Source organism: Phytophthora infestans, genomic scaffold (genome assembly GCF_000142945.1).
Source record: "Phytophthora infestans T30-4 supercont1.3 genomic scaffold, whole genome shotgun sequence".
Classification (NCBI taxonomy): Eukaryota; Oomycota; class Peronosporomycetes; order Peronosporales; family Peronosporaceae; genus Phytophthora; species Phytophthora infestans.
In genome coordinates this window covers 415642-438536 of record NW_003303756.1, presented here as the reverse complement: position 1 = coordinate 438536, position 22895 = coordinate 415642, and the positions used below count along the sequence as shown (strand labels likewise).

The window sequence follows — 22895 nt, the reverse complement described above, 5'->3', positions numbered from 1 at the left end:
ACGTGGCGTTCGCTGGTTGGAAGCTGACACGCAGCCTTAACCTCGAACGGGCATGCAAGTGCTCAAGACACGACGAAGACGCTGTTTTGGGGACCAGGGCAGAAAACCGCTGCCATCGCTAATTTTACCAAAAAAGAGAAGTTTGCCCTCCTCACTGATAGGCTGGCAATGGTTCGATGCCCTCTATTTCGAGCGTCGTATGACGCAGAGGAAGCGCTGGCGGATATAGAACACGATAAACGTCATCAAACCACGTGAAGTGTTGGCAATAGAATCACCACCGTACCCATTTTAACATGGCTACACCGCTCATCTGCTTTCTGTTCATTGGGTAAAAAGCCCCTCCCTAGTTTCTATCCCCAGGTAGAAACGTGCATCCGTTCTACGATGGCAACAGACCTGAGTGCAAGCGCTATCGGGGGCGTGAGCGCGGGCACTGGCGATGCAGCCGTGGGGGCGTCTGGTGGGCCCGAGAATGCGTACGAGAAGCTCTCGAGAGAGGTGCATCAGATGCAGATCACGGGCGCCATCCACACAGACTGGCTGGAGAACCCCAAAGGATTTCTACTTAAACCTGACTTTAAACGCAAAGCGCAGCACGTCGGAGCTGGCGGTAAGAAACTCAACAGCTCAAGACTCTTGAGGCTGCATCTACCGGGCAATTCATACAGAGTCAGGTGGTTCGTGCTGGACGGGATGATCTTACGGTATTTCAAGACGAGTACAGAGGAGCAGGAACTGGGCGCGATCCACTTGACGTCGGTCAATGCTGTGCTCCCATCCAGTGTGGCAGACGCCCCTGAACATGCACTAGATCTGGTACGTTTGAATGCTCTAGTTTATAGAAATGATGTATCCGTTTCTAAATCTGTTAACAATTATTGCTCGTAACCAATTCACAATTTTTTATTCATTTTCTCAGGTGTGTGCAGATCGAATTTATACAGTCGCAGGAAATGATCGAGAAGATATGGTGCGCTGGGCGACGGTACTGACACTTGTGCTGCGAGGAGAGTATAAGCCCAAGTTGATGTTGAGACCAGAGTCGTCCGTTATTCGAGGCAGCTCGGTGATTCCCAGACCCAGTGCCGTAGCCAGAAAAACGGCCATGACACAGGCGTCGAGGTTTACAGATGCCAATGGCATGCGCATGACAGGCACGTTGATGGGGGACGGCGACTCGAAGAGCCAGGGAGACGACGATGTCAAGGAGAAGATCATCACAGTCACATTCGACCAGCCTGGTCCACTGAATTTAATTCTGAGAGGCACAGTGGACGACGAGGTGATGGTGTGTGGGTTTCAGGACGGAGCTGGACCTGGTGGAGAGCTCGGACCTGCTGAAGCTTCGGGTGTCATTCGAGTGGGGGACCTGTTGATCTCTATCAACAACCACTACTTCACGAACATTGAGTTCCAGCAAGCTGTTGAATTGATCCGAGCTGCTGGACGGCCGCTTACGTTGAGGTTCTCGCGAATTGACTTCAACACTGCGCCGCCTACAGACACCACGCGCGTGGCAGAAGGATGGGTGCTGTCCAAGGAGCCATCAGCACATCGCTATCGTATTCGTATGTTGCAGCTGCAAGGTGACAAGTTGAAGCTGTACAAGCCCAGCATGCAGGGCGGAAGAGTAGACGAACCGTGTCTGGTCATCCGTATGGAGCAAGTGACGGACATCCGACCCACCAATGATACGCGCGAGGTCGTGACGGCGTTTACTCAGTGTCATCCGAAGCAGTGGGGTGTCACTCTTGAAGGCTCGCAGAGTATATTCACGTTTTACACTAAGAGCCGTCAAGATATGGTGCAGTGGGTGGATTTGCTCAAGAACTCGCCGTTATTTTCATCCAAGGCTTCGAGGTTATCCATTCCAGTGCATCCGGTGGCTGTAGTGGAGTTTGATCCTGTACTGGAGCCTAAGATAGTGCTTCAAGATGACGTTGGCAAGCTGGGCGACTTGCTGTCGACTTTTTCTTGCCACTACTTCCTTCTACTGGAAGATGGCAAGATGATGTACTATGTTACGGCAGACTCAGCTTCTACTCGCACTCGTCCGATCGGCACAATACGCTGCGACAACATCGTCAGCATCGTGCCGAGTCAGGTGACGGATGAGTCGATGCCAGGCGACGATTCTAACTCGGAAACTTCGTCTATTGGAGGGATCACGGAGGAAATGATGCCGTGGCGACTGGAGCTGGGGGTCCTGGTCCAGGGCTCAGCACAGAAATACCGTCGTCCGTTCATCATGTGCTTTGCTACTCAGGAGAAGATGATGAAGTGGGGGATTGCTATCGGCAAAGAGGCCAAGCGACTGACTGGCCAGGAGTACGATCTGTCGTCTATCAGTCGACGCGCGTCTCGTAGCAACAGCCAAACATACGCGCCTCGTCATTCCGAGACGCCCATGACGCGGCCGACAATATCCAGACTGATCTCGAATCCGTCCAAGTACGTCGACCCCAATGTGAACGAGTCATCCCGTCTGTATCGAAGTCTGAAGGATGTGACGCTGAAGTCAGCCACGCGTGGATGGTTCTTTGTCAAGAAGCCGCGCAGTGCGGGATTGAGTGCGTACCATCCAAGATTCCTCGTTCTCATTGACAACCAGTTAATGTTTTTCAAGTACGAGGTGCTGGAGGAAGAGAGTTTGCACTCGTATGCCAGCATGTTGGATCTCCGCAACATCAAGGATGTCAGGGAAGCCGAGTCGGGTTTCCAGGAGAACCTCGACTTCACGATTCAACTCACTACTGCTGACGACATCGTCTGGATGGTAAGAACACCCTGTATTCTTGCTGTAGATTGTTGGACTAGGCTGACAAAGTGGTCTCTTTGTTTGTACCAGCTGGTGGCGGAGAGTTATGCGCAGAAGGAAGCGTGGCTGTCGGCATTGATCTGGCTGTCGGACTACTACTACCGACCAGGTGACAACGACGACAGCGTCACGACTGCTATCAATGACGTAAAGCGGATTGCACTGAACACTGCAGGTATAATGACGTCTATCCCTGAGTCCGAAGGATCGAACAGCATAACGAGTCAGGACGTGAATCCGAAGGAAGCGGACCGTCTGGCAGCGGCGGGAATCGCCAAGGAGCGGCTATCAACCACTGGTCTTGGCGCTATGCTGACCGACGATTTCATGGGAATTGGCGGAGAAATCCAGATCGCAGGCAGAAGGGTGTTTGCCGCCATCTCCAGTGGCGTCTTCCGCTACTACGACTCCCAGAGCGATTACGAGAGCGAGTGGGGAGATGCCATCGACGCTATTTCGCTTAAAGAGATCGAGGAAGTGCACTCGGACGGCTTGGATTTGGGCAGCTTTGTGGTCAAAGTTAAAGGCGAGAAGGAAGTGCGATTGGTTGCAGAAAGCGCCAAGCTGGCCAAGCGCTGGATGCTGGTCATGTGTTGCTGTGGCGACTTGGTGCTGAAGAAGGCTCCACACGCCGACTACTGGGCTAGTACGAAGCCCAAGGAGGCTTGGATCTGGAAATTGGATCGCTTGTACCAGGTATTCCGTCGTCGATACTTCTCGCTACGCAACCACCAACTTATCTTCTACACTGAACAAGGAGGTCGCATGCTCGGGATGATCTCGTTACCGTGCATCTTCCACCTTCAGATGTCGAAAGTGTGGACACGCAGCAAGGACGAGGCAGATTTCTACCAATTGGAAGTGAGTTTCGCGGTCCCCACAGCAGCTGAAGAGAGCTCACGGACAGACCAGATCGGAGATTTCTACGCTTTCCTCTTGGCGTTCGACACGGAGGAACAGCTCAAGGAATGGGCGAAGGCTATCTACGACTGCTGTACGAACTCCATGTCGTTGAAGGGCAACGCAACGCTGTCGCCTCTGGGGGACATCCAGGTGCTTCCGAAGGAGCTGCTCAAGACCTCGACGTTTGATCACAGCGACGATGCATTCTTTAAGACTTCTGGACTGCCGGTTGGGCCCACGATGCCGTCAAAGCGGCCTGTTCCTGATGCTGCAGTGTCTGCTAGCGAGTTCAGCTCGAGCGGATGGCTCTACTACCGCACTTCAAAAGAAGAGCGTATCCGTCTGCGTTACTTTATGCAGTGGGGCTACGAATTGTCGATTTTCAAGCACGAGGTGCTGGCCGATGAGGCGGCCGCCATTCGCTACGGTGTGATCGACTGTCGTGCGCTTGTGGACGTGCGTTTCGCCTACATCAACTCACCAGAAAACGCCGTCGAGCTCATTCTTGGATCGGAAACCAGCGTCATCATCATCCCTCGCACTGACCAAGAAGCCGTCATGTGGCGGAATTCTCTGCTGGATGTGAAGCGCGCTTATGGACAGTTGGAGTCTGGCAAGAACAAGGAGGATACGTTCGGTACTGGCGTCTTCATCAGTCGTGGCAGCACGTTCTCCACGCACAAGGACAATGAAGAATTATTGCGTCTGCAGATCGAGTCGACCGTCATTTACTCGTCGAACCTTCAGGACTGGGACGGCCGCAACTGGATTCCCAAATATTTCGTGCTGACGAGCTCGCGTGTGCTCATGATGTCTCTGGCGCTGCATCTTTACGACGAGGAGCCCGATATCTTGGGCTCGTTTGCAGCCAAGGACATCGTGGAGGTTCGTGCCTGCAACGAGAAGGAAGAAGCTGAGACTGGCAACTGCAAATCTGCGTGTGTCATTACTCTTCGGCCGCAGTCCAGTGCCTCGGGTGGTGGGATTCAAACGGTTCCTGACCGCATGATCGTCAAATGCGACTCCATCGGTACGTTTATCAGGCTTGCAAGTTTGTATGAGGAAGAGTTTTAACCTTGTTGTGATGGCATCAGATCACTGTTTGGAGTGGATGCGTCTGCTGTGTAGCAGCAATGGCAAGTTAGAGCTCAAGAAGAACGCTGCTACTGGCTACTGGGGCAGTGTGAACCGTATAGCGTCGCTTTCTCGTCACCAGAGCTTCCTGGCCACGGCGCCGCTGTCTGCGGCCATCGCTGCCGCCAACTCGAGCTCTGGTGCAGCTGCACATGGAGGCGAACGCACGCGACGAATGACTCGCCAGGATGCGGCGCGAAAGTACGTCCAACGAATGCTTGTATGTCCCTTCGTTTCTTTCTAACAGTTTTTGTATCTACTTGTAGACGTACGTCGGAGCTTATCATGAACCGCAAGAGCATGATGGGGATGTGAGCAAGACGAGACGTCATGTAGTATCTGCAATTCATTTACGCGCTTCCCTCATGACTCTCTAACTTTGGTCCAGCAGGTGCACGCAGACCTTAATGACTCGTGTGTTCTACTGTGTCCCTTTAGAAATCAGCGCTCTCTGCTGACGGATCAACAGGTCCGTCGTGTCCGCCGCTCGGTAAGTAGAAGCTGGAGGCTCGAGATGCCTCTGTATGAGACTCCGATCGTGGGGAAACTCGAGGTACCGGGGCCGACCCCGTTCTACCCAAAGGAGACCTTCGACCGCCGTTGTCTTGTGATGTAAAAGTTGACGTCGGGTGGCGATGGTTAGCACCAATGACGATGGGCTTACAGTCAAGTCCAGCATCTGAGCTTCCCCACGACGTCCAGCTGTTGCCGCGGCGAGCTGCATGTTTGATCTCCTTTATGTCGGCAGCCGTGAATTGCAGTAGCGTCGAGAGAACTGGCATTAAACGTGACTGCTGGGAGGAGCCTGGACGGAAGGACATGTACTGCACCACGACATTCTTGAGGTACTCCATGTTTACTCCGTCGCGTCGCTGGTTCTGCAGCATCGCCGTCAGCTCCTCCGCATGCCGACGCTTGTCCTCCCGTCGCTCTTGGACCTCGCGCTGTGCTTCCTCAAGTTGCTGGGATAACGCCTGCATCTGAGCTGCCTGTTCTCGCTGCTCCACCTCTCTCTTCGCTTGTAACTGGGCGAACTCAAGGATCTTCCGATTATCAGCACCACCGGAGCGAACATCCTCCTCCAACTCATGCAAACGTGCACTCAAGCGCGCAATCTCCTTCTCTTTTTCCAGCACCGCTTGAAGAGCCAGCTTCGACTTGTGTTTGCTCTCCCCCTCGAGACGATCTAATTCGCGTTTAAAGGTGAGCTTCTCGCTCTCAACAGCAGCTTGCAGTCTCAGCTTCGCGTTTTCGCGCTCGAGTTGGAAACTCTCTTCTTGCTTCTGCATCTCGCGTTGAACGTTCTCCAGGTCCTGCTTAGCTTGAGTCTCGCTCTGTTTCATGCGTTGCACGTCAGTCTTTGCTGCTCGGACTTGTGCCTCCATCTCCTGTTGCGCGGCTTTACTATTCGCAGCGTCACGCAGAGCGCCTTCAATAAGCGCCACCTGCTCTGCTAGTTTCCCAGCCATACTCATGTTCTCCGTCTGCAATCTCGTGGCCAGAGCCATGCGATCCGATAAAGATTTCTTCGTCTCAGCCAGATCCACACTCAAGTTGTCCACTTGGAGCGTCTTGTCGCTCAGAGATGCCTCCAGCTCCTCTTCGTGCTTGCGTGCAGTGTCTAACTCACGTTCCAGCGTCTTGCAGCGAGCTTGCAGGTCGTCTTTCTCACGAGAAAGCTCTTCCTTCTCGGCCATCAGAACACGTCGCTCAGCGTGCACACGCTCCAGTTCACTCTCCTTCTCTTGACGCAGCATCTCGAAGTTCTCGTGGTGTTTCTCGCGCATTTCATCAAGCTGCTTCTTCAAGTCTGTCGCCTCCTTCTCGCTGTGGATGTATCGACGCTCGTTCTCTTCCGCTTTGGTGGCGTGGGCTTCGAGACCTTCAGCAGCCATCGCCAGATCTTCGCGCATACCACTCACTTGCTTCTGCAGTTCCATAAGTTCTGAGGTCATGGACTTCTGAGAGGCCGACATCTTGGCAACTTGCTTCGTCTTCTCTCGTAGCTCCGCTTCCAGTGTCTCTGTCTTGGTGCTCGCTGCGTCACTGTCGGTGATGAGAGTCTCGAGCTTGGATGTCCAGTACGCACGCTCTTCTTCCAGCTGCTTCTCCATTGAAGCCTTGGTCTCTCGTGCTTGATCCTGCTGCTCTTCAAGCTCGCGGTTGGCTTCAGTCAGTGCTGCGTTCTCCTTCTCTAATATGGTCTGCTTTTGCTCAAACTGAGCCACCTGGTCGGCCAGACGACTCGTGTCTTCTTTGAGCGCTTCCACCAGCGACTGTGTCGCCTCACGTTCGCCCTTCGTCTTGGATAGCTGGTCCTCAGCAGCACAAAGTTTCTTCTGCAGCGCCTGCACCTCATGTATGTGCTCGGCAGCTTCGAGTTTCACACGCTCCAGCTCTCGCATCAACGCAGCATCTGCCTCGTTGTCGTGTGAAGCCTCCTCCCTGGACTGTTGTACCTGGTCCTTCAGAGTCGTGAGTTCTTGTTGTAATGCTTCATTGTCGCTGTTCTTGGCATCTAGCAGGCCTTGCAAGTGGCCAATCTCGGCGCGCAGGGGACTCACTACGTCCTCAGCGACTTCCGTCCGGGATTCGGTAAACAAAGAGGCGGCAGCTTGTTTCAATGCTTCGATTTCTTCCAAAAGACGCGAATTCTCAGTCTTCGCAGCCTCCAGCTCTGACTTGTGTACCTCCAGTGCTTCTGCCTCCATCTCCGACACCTCCGATGGGGACGTGGCTTCCTGCTGCAACGTCTCGATTTGCTCCTGCAGACGCACATTCTCGGCCTTTGCCGCCTCCAATTCCGCTTGCTGAGTTTTCAATGCTACAGCCTCCACTCCACTTTCGACAGCTTCAGACGACGAAGATGCCTCTTGCGACGTTCGAAGCTGCTCGTGAAGACGTGCATTGGCAGCATTTGCCTCCGCTAGCTCCGCTCGCATCGCTTCTAACGCGGCCTCTATCTTCTCCTTCACCTCATCTTGAGAAGCAGCAGACGCAGCTTGCAATGCTTGGAGCTGTTCCTGAAGCTGTGCACTTTCAGCCTTTGCTGCTTCCAACTCACTCCGCTGCGCCTCAAGTGCACCCTCCATCTCCCCCTTCGCTTCACTGTCCACTTCCCTCTCCGACACAGCAGCTTCAGCTCGTTGCAGACGTTCGGCCAGCTCCTTCTTCTCCTGTTCCACCTTAGAGAGCGCCTCTGCTGCCTCCCTCTGCTCATTTTCTCTCTGTTTGCCACCTGCATCCAACTGCTCCGACATTTTCCTCATCTTCTTCTCCAGTTCTCCTTTCAACTCCATCAGTCTCTGCGTCTCCTCCAGCTCTTCCTCTCGGCTCGTTAGCTTCTCCTTCTTCATCTCCTCCAATTTACTCTCCAACGTCTTCTTTTCTTCTTCCAATAATCTCCTAGCTGCTTCGTACTGTTCATCTCTCTCCAGAAGCTTCTTCTCCAGCTCCTGAGTCTGTAGAGCGCCCTGTCTCAGCTGCTCTCTCATCCGCTCCACTTGCTGCATCGCCTCGTCCACCTGAGCGTCCTCCAGGGGGACACGCTTACTGTCCCCTCCCAATAGATCGATCTCCTCGTACTTCGCAGGCGTTTTGTCGGTCGCAACAGGTGACAGATCTAGTAGGTTGACGCTCTCCACAGGCGCTTGTGGCTTGCTTTCCTCTTTCTGTTTCAATTCCGATAAGATACGATACTTCTCCTTGAGTACTTCAACGTCAATAGATCCCCCGGGGGTACTATTCTCCTCTGTCTTGACACATGCAGCCACATCTAGCCCCAGATCATGCTCTAAAAAGCCCCGTAATGCCTGTACATCAGCATCACTCGTGAATGCAGCAGCTAGTTTGCTTTGGTTCTTCTGGTATTGAGCCTTCATGAGCTTGTTCTGTCGTGTGAGCTTCATACTGAGCGCCAACAGCTCCTCATACGTCATCCGATTGGTATTAGTGCCCCCTCCCTCGGCGATGGGGGGAGACGAAGAAGAGGAGGCGTCACCATTCTCTAGTGACGCATTGGCAGTAGCCGTGCGAAGGAAGCTCAACCCCTTGGACAGACCTCCGCGCCCGAGCTCGCGCATCTGCTCGAGCTTCTCCTTCTTCTTGAGCATCGTGGCGCGGAATGCGGGAGTTATAGAATTATGTGTGGATGGGGTGGTGGGTGTGATGAAATAAGTACGAAACGTTGGGATATGTACCTTTTTATTTTTGAGAGTAAAAAAATCGCTTTAAAATGAGTACATGCATTTTTTCAGATTGTAGATTCCTTTCGCCTCAATGAAAATCTTTGCCTTGGTAGGCAGCTCGATCGGACTGATGCTGCTTGAATTTGGCGCGGTAGGCAACCGCCGGTTGCTAGTAGCTATGCGCTGCGGCTGGTGAATGTGCCCTAACTGGTTTTATCGCGTGCATATTCACTTGATTTCCCGCCTGTTCACACAAATTAGTTTCAGAGGTGCCCCCCCCGTATTCGACACCGCTGTGTTCAATCAATTCGTTGCACCACGCATTCAGCGAGATCTTCACATGTACTTGTATGAAGCTTAGACATATAAATGATTAGACTCACGATCAAGCCATTTCTCTCGCACCGAGACAGCATTGTTGCCACAAAAACAACTGTAACGACGTCAAGCAACTAACAACAAGTCAGTGTGACAGCACTGATAATACCTGTTAATTCATTAAAGTATGGTGCTCGTATCAACACTTTTTATTAAATACCGGCTCACATACTTGGCTCCGTTTGCACTCCAAGGTTCCGCCACGGTAATAATGTCGAGCATGATAGCTGTTTTACTGGAAGTAAGTGTAGTACGATGCACAGTGCATACTTTTCTTATGAGCTTGATTTCACAGCTTCACAAAAGTTAGTCACTTTTCCACGTGGTTACGTGAATACACACTACAGTACTGCACCCCGTTTTCGCGGGGGTGGACCATATAGGATCTGCAAATAAATTTGATTTTAGCTGACAAACAATAGTTCTATTGGACGCAGGATCATCACATCCGGAAGTTTGTCAAAGGTCCAAGGGCGCGAAAACGGAGTGCAGTACTGTACATGTATTGATTCAGCTCTGTTGAAGCTGAAACGTAGCGGCGCATGGACGTGTGCATGCCCGCAGCAGAATTTGATGACCGGGCCGCCACAAATGTCTCTGCGGGAGGACCCACCTCTTCGCCTTATGAAACCTGTGCAGTTTTACTGTTAAATTGTATGCTTTGACTTCTATTGTACCCACCAACATCCGCCGAAGACAACTTCCGGCTCTGTGAACCAACTGCACTGTACAGTATACAGCGTAGGCAGCAATTTTCAAGATTAATTGCGTCTTATTAAAAGATTGGCATGTGTCTTCAACGTAAAGCCATCTGTTTCTTTTGCGTCGAGTGTACCCTCTTCGTCGACACCTAAACGGGAGAAAGATACTGGAGGTTTTGACCTCCCAGACTACAAAGTACATCTTAGTAAGTAATTTTTGGCTTACCGGAATTCAAATTGTCACCGCCAGCTCTCACTTAAGTAGCTGAAGAAAACTTCTTCGTCAAGTGAGCAAGCGAGTCGCGAACGCAAGTTGAAAGGCCACGTACCTCACTATTGCACATACAGTACCGTCGGAACTTTTCTCTCCAGGCGGCACCTTCACCTTGAGTACTCAGTGAGTGCGGTGACACCGCCTTAGTCCGACCGACGGCCGTGTTTGCTCACTCTTCAATTTGACTCCACGCCGGACACGTTTCCAAGCACTCGCTTCACCATCTTCAGTCTCTAGTACCTCCACTCTCTCGCCACGATGGCCATTTCCGACCAAGTCCGCAGTCAACTGTTCCAGTCGCCTCAGAGCTCCAGCACCGACAACAAAATGCAGGCGATCCGAATCCCCACGACGCGTGGCGGCGCCACTCACGGCGGCCTTGTGCCTCGCTCTCCCGGCTCTGGCCGCGGTCTCTGGACGCCAGAGGAGCATCTACGATTTCTCGAGGCGCTGGACAAGTTCCCATCGGGCCCATGGAAATGCATCGCCGAGTACGTAGGCAACAAGACTGCGAGGCAGGCCATGACTCACGGTCAGAAATATCGTCAGAAAATCGCTCGCCGCCGTCGCGGACTCAAGAAGATCGTGCGAGATCTTCAGTTCGCAGCCGTCGAAGCGCAAGAAGACGAGCATGAATCAGGAGACGAATACATCGATGCGCGGCTTAGCGTCGAGTCCAACCCCATGGCGCTGTCTGATCAGGACTTTGCTACTTTTGTTGCCAGTCTGGACCTTGCGGAGGAACTGCAACTCGACGCCTTAAATGCATCACCGCTGGTCGTGTCCAATACTGCGACGCTCGACCAAGTAATACCCAGTTTCTCATTGGAAGTAGATGTCGCAGTGTCCCCAACGTCCGAGACTATCGACTGCAACCTCCCTCTGACGACGACGCAGCAAGATGTGCACCACTGGGTCGTCATGGATCGCGCGGACGCATCGTCTGAGGAATTCTCAGCCGCGTTGGCCGAGGCCTTCCAGTCTGGCTGCGAGGAAGCCGAGGCGTACGCGTTTGCGAAAGCTTTGCCACTTCCAGAGCAACTGCTGGACGAATATGTCCAGGAGCAGATAAACATTGAACCGGTAATCACAATGGACCCGACGCTCGACGGCCTGGATGGCTTCGAGTTTGACACGTTTGAGCTGCGGTAGCGGAAGGCGAAGCTACCTTGATGACGTACTCGTACACGTACTTTATTATTTGAACTTTATCACGACGTAAGCTTAGCTCGTACAGCATCGACAAGCGATAAACCCCAACAACAAAAATTGCACGCTCGCTTTTAGGACACGAAAAAAAACAAGAAGAGAGATGGTCTTCTATACTGTCTTCTTAAAGAGGTCGTCCTTTTCATTAAAGTGTTGTCGTCTCCTTTTTTTAGGTGAATAAAAACAAAATGCACTTCAAGCTGGAATGCCACGTACGAATGCGTCATGAAGCCATGATGACGCTGGAAAACGGGTACTAAACGTTGAGACGCTGGGGATGAGCATTTTGTCGATTGGGTACATTATTCTTTAAGAGATTCTTTGCAGGCAAGCAGCGAGAATCTCGGGACAATAGTCTGGTGATCCACGTCGGTCCGATAATGATCGAGATAAAGAGATGTCATCTTACGCCAGTGTTACATTTTCGATCGAATGCATCGCTTCTGTTGGGTCATATGTACCAACAAAAGTATCATGGCCTCCAGAGTTGCAGCAATGAGCGCACGAGAAAGTTCGAGGTCGGTCGGCTGTGCAAGCTCCTGGCCTCGAGATGTCTCTAATACATGTAGCGCTGTCCAAATAGAAAAGCGAACTACTCTTTGGATGGCATTTTTTCTGCTCTGAGAAAATAATCGGCGGCACCCCAATTTATTTAATAATATTTAATATAAATTGGTGTACCGACGATTTATTTAAATAAATTATTTATTCTAAATAGACTCATCTAAAATCATACCCTCTGATAATTTGTTTGACTCAAAGGTGACAGTATCCCCAATTAGAAAGCAAAACTGCAGCATTAATAACCTATTTTGGTGATCGTACATTTCGAAGATCTGTTTTCTGTGTGGGTGGTCCTTTAAATTCCGTTGTTGGTGGTACCCTTAATAAGACACAGATACACTCCAGCCCACAATGTGGAGAAGCCGTGTAAAGAGCTACTGAGTACTACAGTATTGTAGTTAGTCCTCGATTGCGGCGATCGCTGGTTCAATGTTTGCGTTAGTGGCGCTGTCGTATGCTTCATCTCATTTAGCGGGTGTAAGAAGTCAAGACCCCTCTCACTTTTTTTACACATTATTGGAGCATGTGTGCTCTATAGGCATCCGTTTGGTGCGAAGCTTGGCTTGTTCAAAAGCCCGATGTCGGAGGTGTTTAACGTGCATCGTAATAATATTATTGCTAGAGCAGGATTTATCAAAAAAAAATAAGTGGAGAAAACGGAAGACACCCCCTACCCGATAAGTGACGTGAACCTCATCCAAAAACAAACATTAAGTGATCTGACTTCAACTTCTTCCACTACTACTGGGTGTGGTAACCCTTGGTTTGCTTGACGGCATCGAGACGCTTGGATCGAGACGCTTGGGCATCGAGCTTTTGGCTCTCTTCACGACGTCATCGTGAATCTGATACCAGCTCTTGGGCAACTTCTGCTTTAAATCTTCGAGGACGTCGCAGGAGTCTTGTTTAGCTCCCACTTCAAGATAGCTCCGATATTCTCGATCGGATTCATGTATGGGCTCCGAGCAGGGTGCGTGAGGGCCATCAGATTCAGGCCAATCAGCACCATTATCGTCTTCGTGGCGGTGTGCGCAGGTACGTTATCTTGTACAAACAGGGTTTGGTTTGGTAAGCCGTTCCGATCGTTAGTTATTAAAATCTCACGATAATATTCACCATTCACAGACGTTTCGCAAACGTGGAGTGGACTGACTCCGTTACCGCAAATGGAGCTCCATACCATTACAGGCTTGCGACTCTTAAATGTAGGCCTCACAGTTTGGAGCATACGCTTCGTGCGTTCTATGTCACACAGAAACCCGGCCTGTGGTGCCGTGCATCTCGACCATGGCCTCGTCAGTGAACTAGTCTTCCTCCCAATCGACCTCGGTCATCCTCTCTCACTTTTTCGCGTAGGCTAAGCGCTGTTTATGGTGCTTAGCGGACAGGAAAGTGAAGATCAGTCTCACGGATCCTTTCGCGGACTGTACTACGTGAAATAGACTTACCGATATCTGTCCCGACCTGGGCTGTCAGGCTGAAGGCACAAATGTCAGTCTGGAGGCACTGATGAAGCGATTTCCCTCAACTCGCGAACGATGCGACGGTCCTGACGTACGTTTGTCATTCTAGGTCGACCAGACCTCGGAGGTACGAGGACGGGACCACGTTTCTTATAGTATCTGATCTGCATATAAATATCTAGAGAGCTGCAAATATACTTAAGTATATTCCGTCTAGTTTTGCCGTTTGGGGCGGTCAATGTAGTCACTCCAAACTCAAATTATACTCCATATGGAATCGTACATAACATGGGAATACCACAAATTTTATGCCGTCAAGCAGAACTCCGTTGCGGTTCAATCGGCCGGTTTGAAAATTTAGACTAGAACTTACAATAACATGTATAGTATAAATGCTGCACGGCGCTTAGTTGACTACGCGAGAATGTTCTACTAGTAACTAATTTCATCTCAATAGTCAGCGAGTCAATGTGGAATAAATAAGGAAAACACACATACATTTCGTAACTGCCACTCAGAATCGTGACTGCAGCACTCAGACATAAACAGCGCCCAATGCTGACAGCTGCGCTACCACCCGACGACGACGCTCGTACATTGTGTACACATCATGTTAGTGTGAAACCTTTCAAAACCAAAATCACGGCTTCTCAGGCCCACGCGACGGCTGGTGCGCCACTGTCCTTCTCACGGTGATCGTGCGGCCTCCAGGACACCCCATCACCTTGCGTTTTGGACGATAGTTACCTCAGGTCTGTGCCTCGGTGCTCCACGCTGGCCGACGCGCCATCTCTCTCTCTGTTGACGGCGTGTTGACGAATCTAGACCCGAAACTGCGGCCGGCAGGCTGTCCTAGACGGATAAACCGTAGAATGATGGATGTAATGGGGTTACACGCAAGTGGTTACATGCAGTCACTTGGTTACGAAGGAGGTTTTCCACGTTGGTGTGAGATACACCAATAATTACAATTGGCAGACTATTGGTCTGCATGCATTAAGGGCATTCATTGGTTGAAAGGCTATTTCTTCAACCAATTAGAATTGTTAAATTCTGTCAGGCAAATATCTTTCATTTAGTATATTAGATTAGGAGACAAAACAAATAAACAGCTTTTAATTTTACCGGAAATTGGCTTTGCTTTCCTATTTAAGTAAATCTATACTTTCGGACGAAAGTATAGGTAATCTAAGTGAAACGCATCTTACGCTTCATCATGCAAGTGCGCTAACGTGTAAGCCGAAGTAGTGGGCTTGGATTAGGCCCATTATAATGGAAAAAACGTGCGGCCTCAGCACAACCGCGTTGGAGGGTGGTCATATGAGCCCGAGGTGATTGAGGCAGCTGATATTTGCTGTGTTACGCAGGTCAGTGACCATTATTCTCATAAAAAGAAAGGGTGCCATAGTTATACCTGTCTGGTCGGGCCGCTGAGCTGCGCCATAGTTTCTTCGTAGTGCACGATGCTGCGTAGTGCAGCAACGGCGGTAGTGCTAGAATGCATTGCCGTCGCTTGTTGACAGCATATTCGGTAAGCTTTGCAATACTACTATATGTTTACTCGAATACACTAAGCGTGTGGAATATACTAACGTTTGTTATCACTCTTAACGTGCAGCGCGTACTAGTTAATCTCCAACACATTCCCATTTGCTGCGAGGTGCCCTGGACCTTGGCGGCGTCGCTTCTTGTTTGCACCGCGGTAAACGGGTCGCTTTCGACCAAAGCGATCGATGTTACCGCGAAGATTCAAAGCAAACATAACATGGATGCTGGCTGAAAACTTCAGGAAAGCCTGTACGAGCATAATAGATGGCGGACGCTGGCACGCCACACCATCTCTAACATTTTGTGGACTTCCATTCTGGCAGTATGCAGCCCAAGCTGTTCGGAGGCTGGGAGGTCCTCGTGCTTCCGACGCACATCATCGTCGAAGGGCCGACTTGCTGGCACGGATCGGACTCGAACGAGATCTGGATTAAGATGTTTTTGGGATACTTCGCCCCGCATCAAGGCCACGCTGAGTATGTTGTGTGCACATTCACTGAGGAGCCTTTTCCGCTCCATTTCACGTGCACAGCACTGGAGCCGTGCGTCAGCTACGGTTACTGTAGCGAAAGGCACCACCAGGACACTTTCGAGCCGACCACACTCGAGCAAACGATCAAGTAGTAAACCCATTTTCAGCTTGTGGTGGGCAGTGACATTCCGCTTGATTGCAACATTCTACTTCTAAACGGGGTTGTTTGTGGTGACAAACCCCGAGAGTGTGTGGAACATTTGCCACCGCCAGGAATTCCTCGTCAACTAAGTCTTTCAAAAGTCGGAGGTGAACGACGCCAGCTCGGGCCTTGCCGCCCAGTCCAGCAACAAACTACTCACCTTCTCTCATAGTCGCTTGGATTCGCCGTGAAGTGGAGATCATGCACGCCATGATGAATCGTAGCAAATAAATTTGCATCCAGTCCTCTAACCTTCTCGTACACCTTCTTTGCAACATGGAAAAGCACATTAAGTGCACGATATTGCAGTCAACTCAAAATACCTCGTCAACCGCATTTCGCTGAGCTTTGTAGGCGTCTGACCTCACGTAGCCCACTGCTTGCGGCTTGCCCATCAATTGCATGTACACACTTCGTATCGCAGAGAATGCATCAGTGAACTGAGACTGCTGTTGATGTGAGATCATAACTATGGCAACTACGTGAAAAACACGCATTTTTTTATATTGCGTCACAAGCACAGGGTACGCAACTTGGCACAACTTGAAGGTTGTGTCGAGATGGAAACCAAACGAGGTCGGGTCTCGGTCAGCCCTCTGCAGTAGCTTCTTTGAGGTGACGCCGATAATGAAAGGTTTTTCGTCGCTGCCGTTCCCGATAGCTGGACGACCAGCACCATCGTTCTGGCTGGCAAAACCGAGCGCATTACTCTCTTGTTCTCCTCCTGTAAAAGCGAATTCAAGGATTTTGGTCGTTAGTGCCAACAGAACGTCGCTGTTGCTCAGGTGGTTGGCCGCGTAGTTGTGAATGAAGCGTTGCACATTTGAAAGGGAAGGGAGAGATGTATCGTCCAGGTTGAAGTGGCGTAAAAAGCCGGTGTGGCTCTTAGACAGCTTTAGGCCTTGCGTCGTCCATTCGCGGGCCACCTCTTTCATGGTCGCGGTAAGCCGCGGTTGCTGAGGTAACGAGGCTGGCGCGACATGAACCCCTGTTTCTTCCACTCTGGCGAGTTTGAGGTGCTGGTAGATCAGACGGGTATTTTCTACATGGATAAGGAGCGTACAGGATAGGGCGTCAAAAAGGAACGGGTGTCAATTTATAACCTGATACAAATAATATTATGTAATTATAGAGGACTCTTGTTGAAGCACTGATTTTTGGCAGACTAAACACGGTACAGTGTACCGGAGGTACCTGTGGTGGGCGGAAAATTTGAATCCGTCGCGTTCATTCAAAAAGATGCAGCGAGAACTACACCGCCGTGTACGCCTTACCAAGCAGCAGCAACTCGAGCTGTGCAGGATGCACAGCCTTGAGCCTACGTGGAGCCTTGCAATACTTGGACGATGGGCAGACAAGCAGTTCGCTTTGGAGAAGGCTCCAGCAAAATCATCCGTCAAGCGAATTGTTGAATCCGAGGCGGCTCTCAAGAGTATTCCTGTTGACTTCATCGGCCTCAAGAAAGCGCCAACGGCGTCAATGCTTGCGCTGGACTCTTGAATTGTCGAAATGGTGCTGTATGCGCAGCAGCGGCATGTTCCCATATCCAGCCGCTTGCTCATGCTTATCGGTAGGCTTTACGCCGACGCGCTTCATATCCCGCCGACCGAACGTCCTCGATTTACGCGCGATGGGTAACTGAAGCATTTCATGCGGCGATACGGACTCCGCCATCGCCGAGACCACGGTGAAATCGGGTCCGTAGACCTTCCTGCTGCGCGCAAGGCCGCGCTGGACATGCGCAAAACGATCGCGAAGTATCACCCTGACGATGTGTACAACATGGACGAAGCTGCATTTTTTTTCAAGGCGACGCCAGGCGCTAGCATATGCCTAAAAGCAGCTCCATCGCGGAAAAAGAGAAAGGATCGCATGACAATTGTGGTGGCTACTAACAGCTCGGGTACGGACAAGCTCCCGCTTCTCTTTCTTGGGAAAGCCCAGCGGCCTCGGTGGTTACCCAAGAAGCCTGCAGATGCGGAATACCGAGGGACCAGCAAAGGGTGGATGACGGTGCCTGTCTTTCAAGACTGGCTGAAAGAGCTGGACCGACGGATGGGGCACGCCGGAAGGACGATTCTTCTTCTACTTGACAATGCACCCGTTCATATTGCTCCAGAGAATGACCCAGACAACGTTGAGCTTCTGTTCCTGCCACCTAACACGACAACAGCCATTCAACCGATGAATCAGGGCGTTATTGCGTGGGTGAAGCGGCGCGTGCTAAACGATTGTGGGGAGGAAGCAGTGTGGAAACTGTGCTGTGAAGAAGATTGAAACATCAGACGCTGTCATGAGGTGCAATGATGCCTGGAATGCCTTAGACGCCGACACGATCAAGGCGTGCTGGAGGCACGCAGGTTTGTACGTAGATAGAACCCAGATTGGTGACATTATTAGCTAAAATAAGTACATAATCACATATTTTACATTTTATGCCCTCCCATCCGAAAATACCGCCAATAATCAGTATAAATCAGGCGTTCCTTATTGACGCCCCATTCTGTATAACACTACGTGCGCACGCCTACAGTCGCAGACGAGGAGCCGAACTCACATTGCGTGCGGCGTAGCATGGTTACAAACGCCGCACGAAACCAAGTGAGTCTTGGCCAACTTGTAGGCCTTGAGAGACTCAAGCAACAGCTCGGCATCACTGGATGACGTGACAGGAGCAATCACTCTCCAGGCAATTATTGCAGGCATCGTAGCGAGTGGGGCGTGGGGAGGCGACGACACGTGGCGGTGAGGTGGATCAAATTTTCGAATGGCTCTCCAGCAACAACGGCGGCAGCTGCACATTTTAATTTGTAGATACCGACTTCTCCATGTTGTGCCGGACGATTTTTAAGACGGACAATCGATTTCTACCAATAAAACTGTTTTATTATTGGCCTTTCTTGTCTCCATGTTAAGCCGGACAGTGCAGAGACGTGCCTCTTCCACCGTCTCTTCGCAGTCTGAGATTCAATGGAAGGCGCTCATGCTGAAGAAACTGAGGCAGACGAACTCACCCAGCGGGCGAAGCCTGTAGGTCGCCCACGCCTTAACGAGAATGGCGGACGTAAACCGCTTAAACGAAAGGTGGGATCATACACTAACCAACTAAAACTCGATGCAGCGACCCACCTCGAAAAGCACAACGATGTCAAATGTGGATATCCGTATGTAGATTCTCGTCAAATGGCTACTGCTGTTGAGGACGACAACTTTGCTAATGACGTGATCGCCGAGCTCCACAACTTGCATATTGTAGACGAAAGCTACGGTGACATCGATTCTGACGCGGATTTTGATAGACCAGGGTTGGAATCTGAAACAAGCACAGCAAATCAATAGACTCATTTTTTGTTCTGAAGTTCAAATTTTTTCTTATGGATCCAATCGGTGTAGATAGGGTGTCCGGCACAACATGGAGAAGTCGGTAACGGCATTTATAGCTGTATCTGATTTGCTTACGGGATGAGGATTGGGTTTGCGGTGGGGATGGTATAGTACGATATGCGGTAGCGAGAACTGTTTAATGGGTGGCCAAGACAAGTGGTGGGTGGTAAGCAAATGATTTGGTACAGTATGGACATTTATGTTATTTCTTGAAAATAAATGTCCATACTGTACACCTAGGTGTACAAGAGATAACATAAATGTCCATACTGCACCAAATCATTTGTTTACCACACCAGGGATTGACAGTACATTGTACCAGCGCTAACGGTGCACTACTTTCTACTAGAAAATATCACTCAATGTACTTAAGTAGGTAGTAATTAGAGGTTATGAGCAAATTACTACTACTAAGGTAACCAGTAATTCAGATTTGAACGTGAGCTCCTGACGTGCTACTGTCGAGTTACTGTCTGCAGCTGAAAAAATCCAGACGATACCTGGACGTCTTGCTCTATAGGTCAACGTTCGCTCTCTGTTTCTACTGCTGTAAGCGTCTTGTGTTGAGCTTTGGCTATCGTTTGATATATGGCACTAGCCGCAACCGAATGCTGAGGGATGCAAGAGGTGATCGTCACACGGCCACGGCGGTACTTCCGCCTTCACGCCGGGCGACGCCGGCATCTGCACCTTCACGCCGGGCCACAATGGCATCTCCGCCTTCACGTCGAAAGAGATTAATAGAGCTAAGAACTGCGAATCCGCAGGTCCACCAGCCCGCAAACCAATAGATGACTCCTGCCATGGATGACAGGAGTCATCTAGAGGGGATTTAGCCTTAAAGCTGGTGCCGAAGAGACTCAATCTGCATTTTTTCAGAAACATCAAACACCGCTACGCCTTCGAAATCGCCGATGAAGTGTGCCAGCCCTGACTGTACCTGCCGTGAGCTGTCGGTGACGGACGCCTGCGTTGTGTGCAGACGTGGTGCTCACCACATTTGGAGCAATGATCTGTATGATTTGACCAACCTTTTGGAACGATTCTGCACTGCCAGTTGCGTTTACAAAAGCTAACCAAGGACGACTTCACGACACTCCTGTTGGCTCGTCAGAATGGTATCGTTTGCTGGAGGGTTGAAGCGATTTGTGAGCACATCAATATCCTTCGCTGGTTCCGTGAGTCTGGCCAAGTCCTTACCCGTCCGTCGCAGCCCTTGCACGTATCTGGCTCGGGAGGTGTCCTTCCAATGCTCTGCAGGAACGAGTGTTGTCGACTGGCGGGTTTGTTATCAGCAGCCTACGAATTCGGACGGACAACAAGCGCCCAGAGATCCAGGGCTTCTTAAACACGATCGCAAGGAGATTCGACGCATGCAGGATAAGATCGATAGCGCTGGTAGCTGAAGTGTCCACCGAAGAAATTAATGCAAAGTATTGAAGAGCTACTATAATACTACTACTACAGTAATCGGGGTTGTCCTGCTAGAAACTACTGCTAATACAGCAAATTGAAGGACTCTACTGTGAGGCTACTCTAGTGTTTTGTGAGAAAACATAGTTACTGTCAATCCCTGGCCACCACTTGTGTAATAAGGATGTCGTCGTCTGTGTGCTTTTAAAACACTGCTTGTATCCCGTACTTCAGCGACCCCTATCATACAAAACTACGAGAATCATGACAAGAAAGAAAGCTAAGCACAAACCGTTGCAACAAGCTTCAAGAATCCAACGAAATTATTCTCATGAAGTTTTATCCGAGTTTGGAGCTGCTTTTGGGCTCATCGACTGAACCACGGTTCTGATAATTACTCAGAACCTCTAAGAAGCAGGAATGAGAATTTTTGGGTTCGGATTTTCAAATGCGAAAGGACGTTTCAAATAGCAACTGGTCCAATAGTTGCTCACAAAAGAGAACCTGTCAATGATTCTTGCTGAAAAGTTGCGGTTCTTGTGTGAGCCCAAGGGTTGAAGTTTCAAATTATGGGCTCAGTAAAAACTGCGACAAGACACGTGAGCCTCATATATCGGTAATACTGGCTAAAACTGGAACCAAGAGTAAAGGCGGTATTGGAACCTCATACTTGTATATCGGTAGTACTGGTCCAAGCCGAATCCGTCCGAAACCAAGATTAAAGGCGGTAATTGGCTCCTTCCTAGCCGGTAAGTTCTTTCAAGGCGTGGTATGTTGTATTTGTACTGTTACAGTACAGTCACACCTCCATAAATGACGCCCGATTGGCTCGGGGAAAAAATGTCCTTTCATTTATAGAATTGGTCACATAGAGAAATGGCTACATGTAGCCATCTTGCTGAAAGTAACTATCGAGTGTCCGCTGTCGCCTACGCTTCATCACTTGCGTTCGCACTACCTCTGTCAAAGATTGCAGCATGCTCTGCTGGTCTTTAGTGTCCCCCTCGCACTGAAACAGAAATGTTGAAAGCTCCACGCAATAAGCAAGGGCTGCCGATGCAGGTACAGGTGGGTCATCTTCTTGGTTGCCACTATCATCTTCACCAAGTGATCTGTTGCTGCAGTCAACGTCTATAGGCTCATGGAGTTTGGCATCTAAATCGATTTCTAAATAGCAGTCAACGTCCTCATAAACGGCAATTCCAGTTAGCATACTCACAATGTCGTCGATGATCGCCTTTTCAGCCTTTGTGTAGTCTTCTGCCTGCCGAATCTCCCCAATCAACTCCGCGTTCACGATTCTTGACTTAATCCAGCCGTTGCGTGTACAATCAGCTTCTACGTCACTCCAGCTATCTATGCTGAAGTGGATTGCCTCAAGTATGCTCAACTTTCATTTGATGCCACCCTCCATTGCGTCTAAACACCAGCGGACAAATCGACGCCGATACCGAGCCTTAAATGATCGAATTATTCCTAAGTAGAAAAAATATGAGTGTTAGTCCTTGGTACAACAACAACTAGTTCACCGTACTGTAACTACACAAATTCATATAGCTCACCCTGATCCAAAGGCTGGACAGACGACGTTAGATTAGGAGGAAGTTGGCGCACTTCGATGTTTGAATATGACCGGGTAATCTTGTGATTCGAGGCATTGTCAAATCATCAGCAAGACCTTGCGATTTTGAACAGCCCACTTTAAGTTGAAACTTTGTACCCACTCGGAGAATATTCGGGCTGTCATCCATGCTTTTTTGCTATTGTAGTATTGAACAGCCTTGCCTTTTATCGCACGAGCACTCCCGCCAATAAAACTGTGACGGGGTCACACAGCACCTTGCGCTAGAGGAAGTTATCTTCCGAGAGTATACAAACTCTCAGTGAACGGCAGTTCACAGGTCCCCTCTTTATATAAAAGAGAGCGAAGTGACCTAAATAAGGTAGAATGTAAACTGAGTATATTTATAGGTAAAAAAAGCTTGGGTTTAATACAAACTATAATTCATCTATAGAAATGCAATGTCGTTAACCAATGGTTGGCTTTGAACGACCTTGGTACTTTGTACCAAATATCCCGAAGTATGACGTGTCATACTCCTAAAATGAGAAGTGTCACACTTAACGTAACCAGGGTACACTTAGGGCTACGTACCTTGTTACAAAAACAACGTGCTGTGCCAATCACGACCGGGTCTAACTTGTGCGTACCCGTTGCATTACAACAGAATGCTATTGTGAT

General features: G+C 50.1%; 5 protein-coding genes across 5 annotated transcripts; 2 read left to right on the top strand and 3 right to left on the bottom strand.

Annotated features, from left to right (window-relative positions):
* Nucleotides 1–384: 384 nt before the first annotated feature.
* On the top strand, nt 385–5212 carry PITG_02146 (uncharacterized protein; the record flags this gene model as incomplete). Its single annotated transcript, XM_002907068.1, has 5 exons — nt 385–819; nt 923–2779; nt 2852–4754; nt 4819–5059; nt 5125–5212. 5 exons carry the CDS (start codon nt 511–513, stop codon nt 5171–5173), a joined length of 4359 nt encoding a protein of 1452 aa, XP_002907114.1.
* An 80-nt stretch (nt 5213–5292) lies between these two features.
* Nucleotides 5293–7263, bottom strand: PITG_02145 (uncharacterized protein; the record flags this gene model as incomplete). Its single annotated transcript, XM_002907067.1, has 1 exon — nt 5293–7263. The coding sequence occupies one exon, from the start codon at nt 7261–7263 to the stop codon at nt 5293–5295; it is 1971 nt and encodes a 656-aa protein (XP_002907113.1).
* An 893-nt stretch (nt 7264–8156) lies between these two features.
* Nucleotides 8157–8970, bottom strand: PITG_02144 (uncharacterized protein; the record flags this gene model as incomplete). The annotated part of the gene is made up of 2 exons (XM_002907066.1): nt 8157–8184; nt 8279–8970. 2 exons carry the CDS (start codon nt 8968–8970, stop codon nt 8157–8159), a joined length of 720 nt encoding a protein of 239 aa, XP_002907112.1.
* A 1510-nt stretch (nt 8971–10480) lies between these two features.
* Nucleotides 10481–11550, top strand: PITG_02143 (myb-like DNA-binding protein, putative; the record flags this gene model as incomplete). The annotated part of the gene is made up of 1 exon (XM_002907065.1): nt 10481–11550. The coding sequence occupies one exon, from the start codon at nt 10657–10659 to the stop codon at nt 11548–11550; it is 894 nt and encodes a 297-aa protein (XP_002907111.1).
* Nucleotides 11551–20992: 9442 nt separating this feature from the next.
* PITG_02142 (uncharacterized protein) lies at nt 20993–22400 on the bottom strand (the record flags this gene model as incomplete). Its single annotated transcript, XM_002907064.1, has 4 exons — nt 20993–21060; nt 21587–21820; nt 21869–21917; nt 22374–22400. 4 exons carry the CDS (start codon nt 22398–22400, stop codon nt 20993–20995), a joined length of 378 nt encoding a protein of 125 aa, XP_002907110.1.
* Nucleotides 22401–22895: the final 495 nt, after the last annotated feature.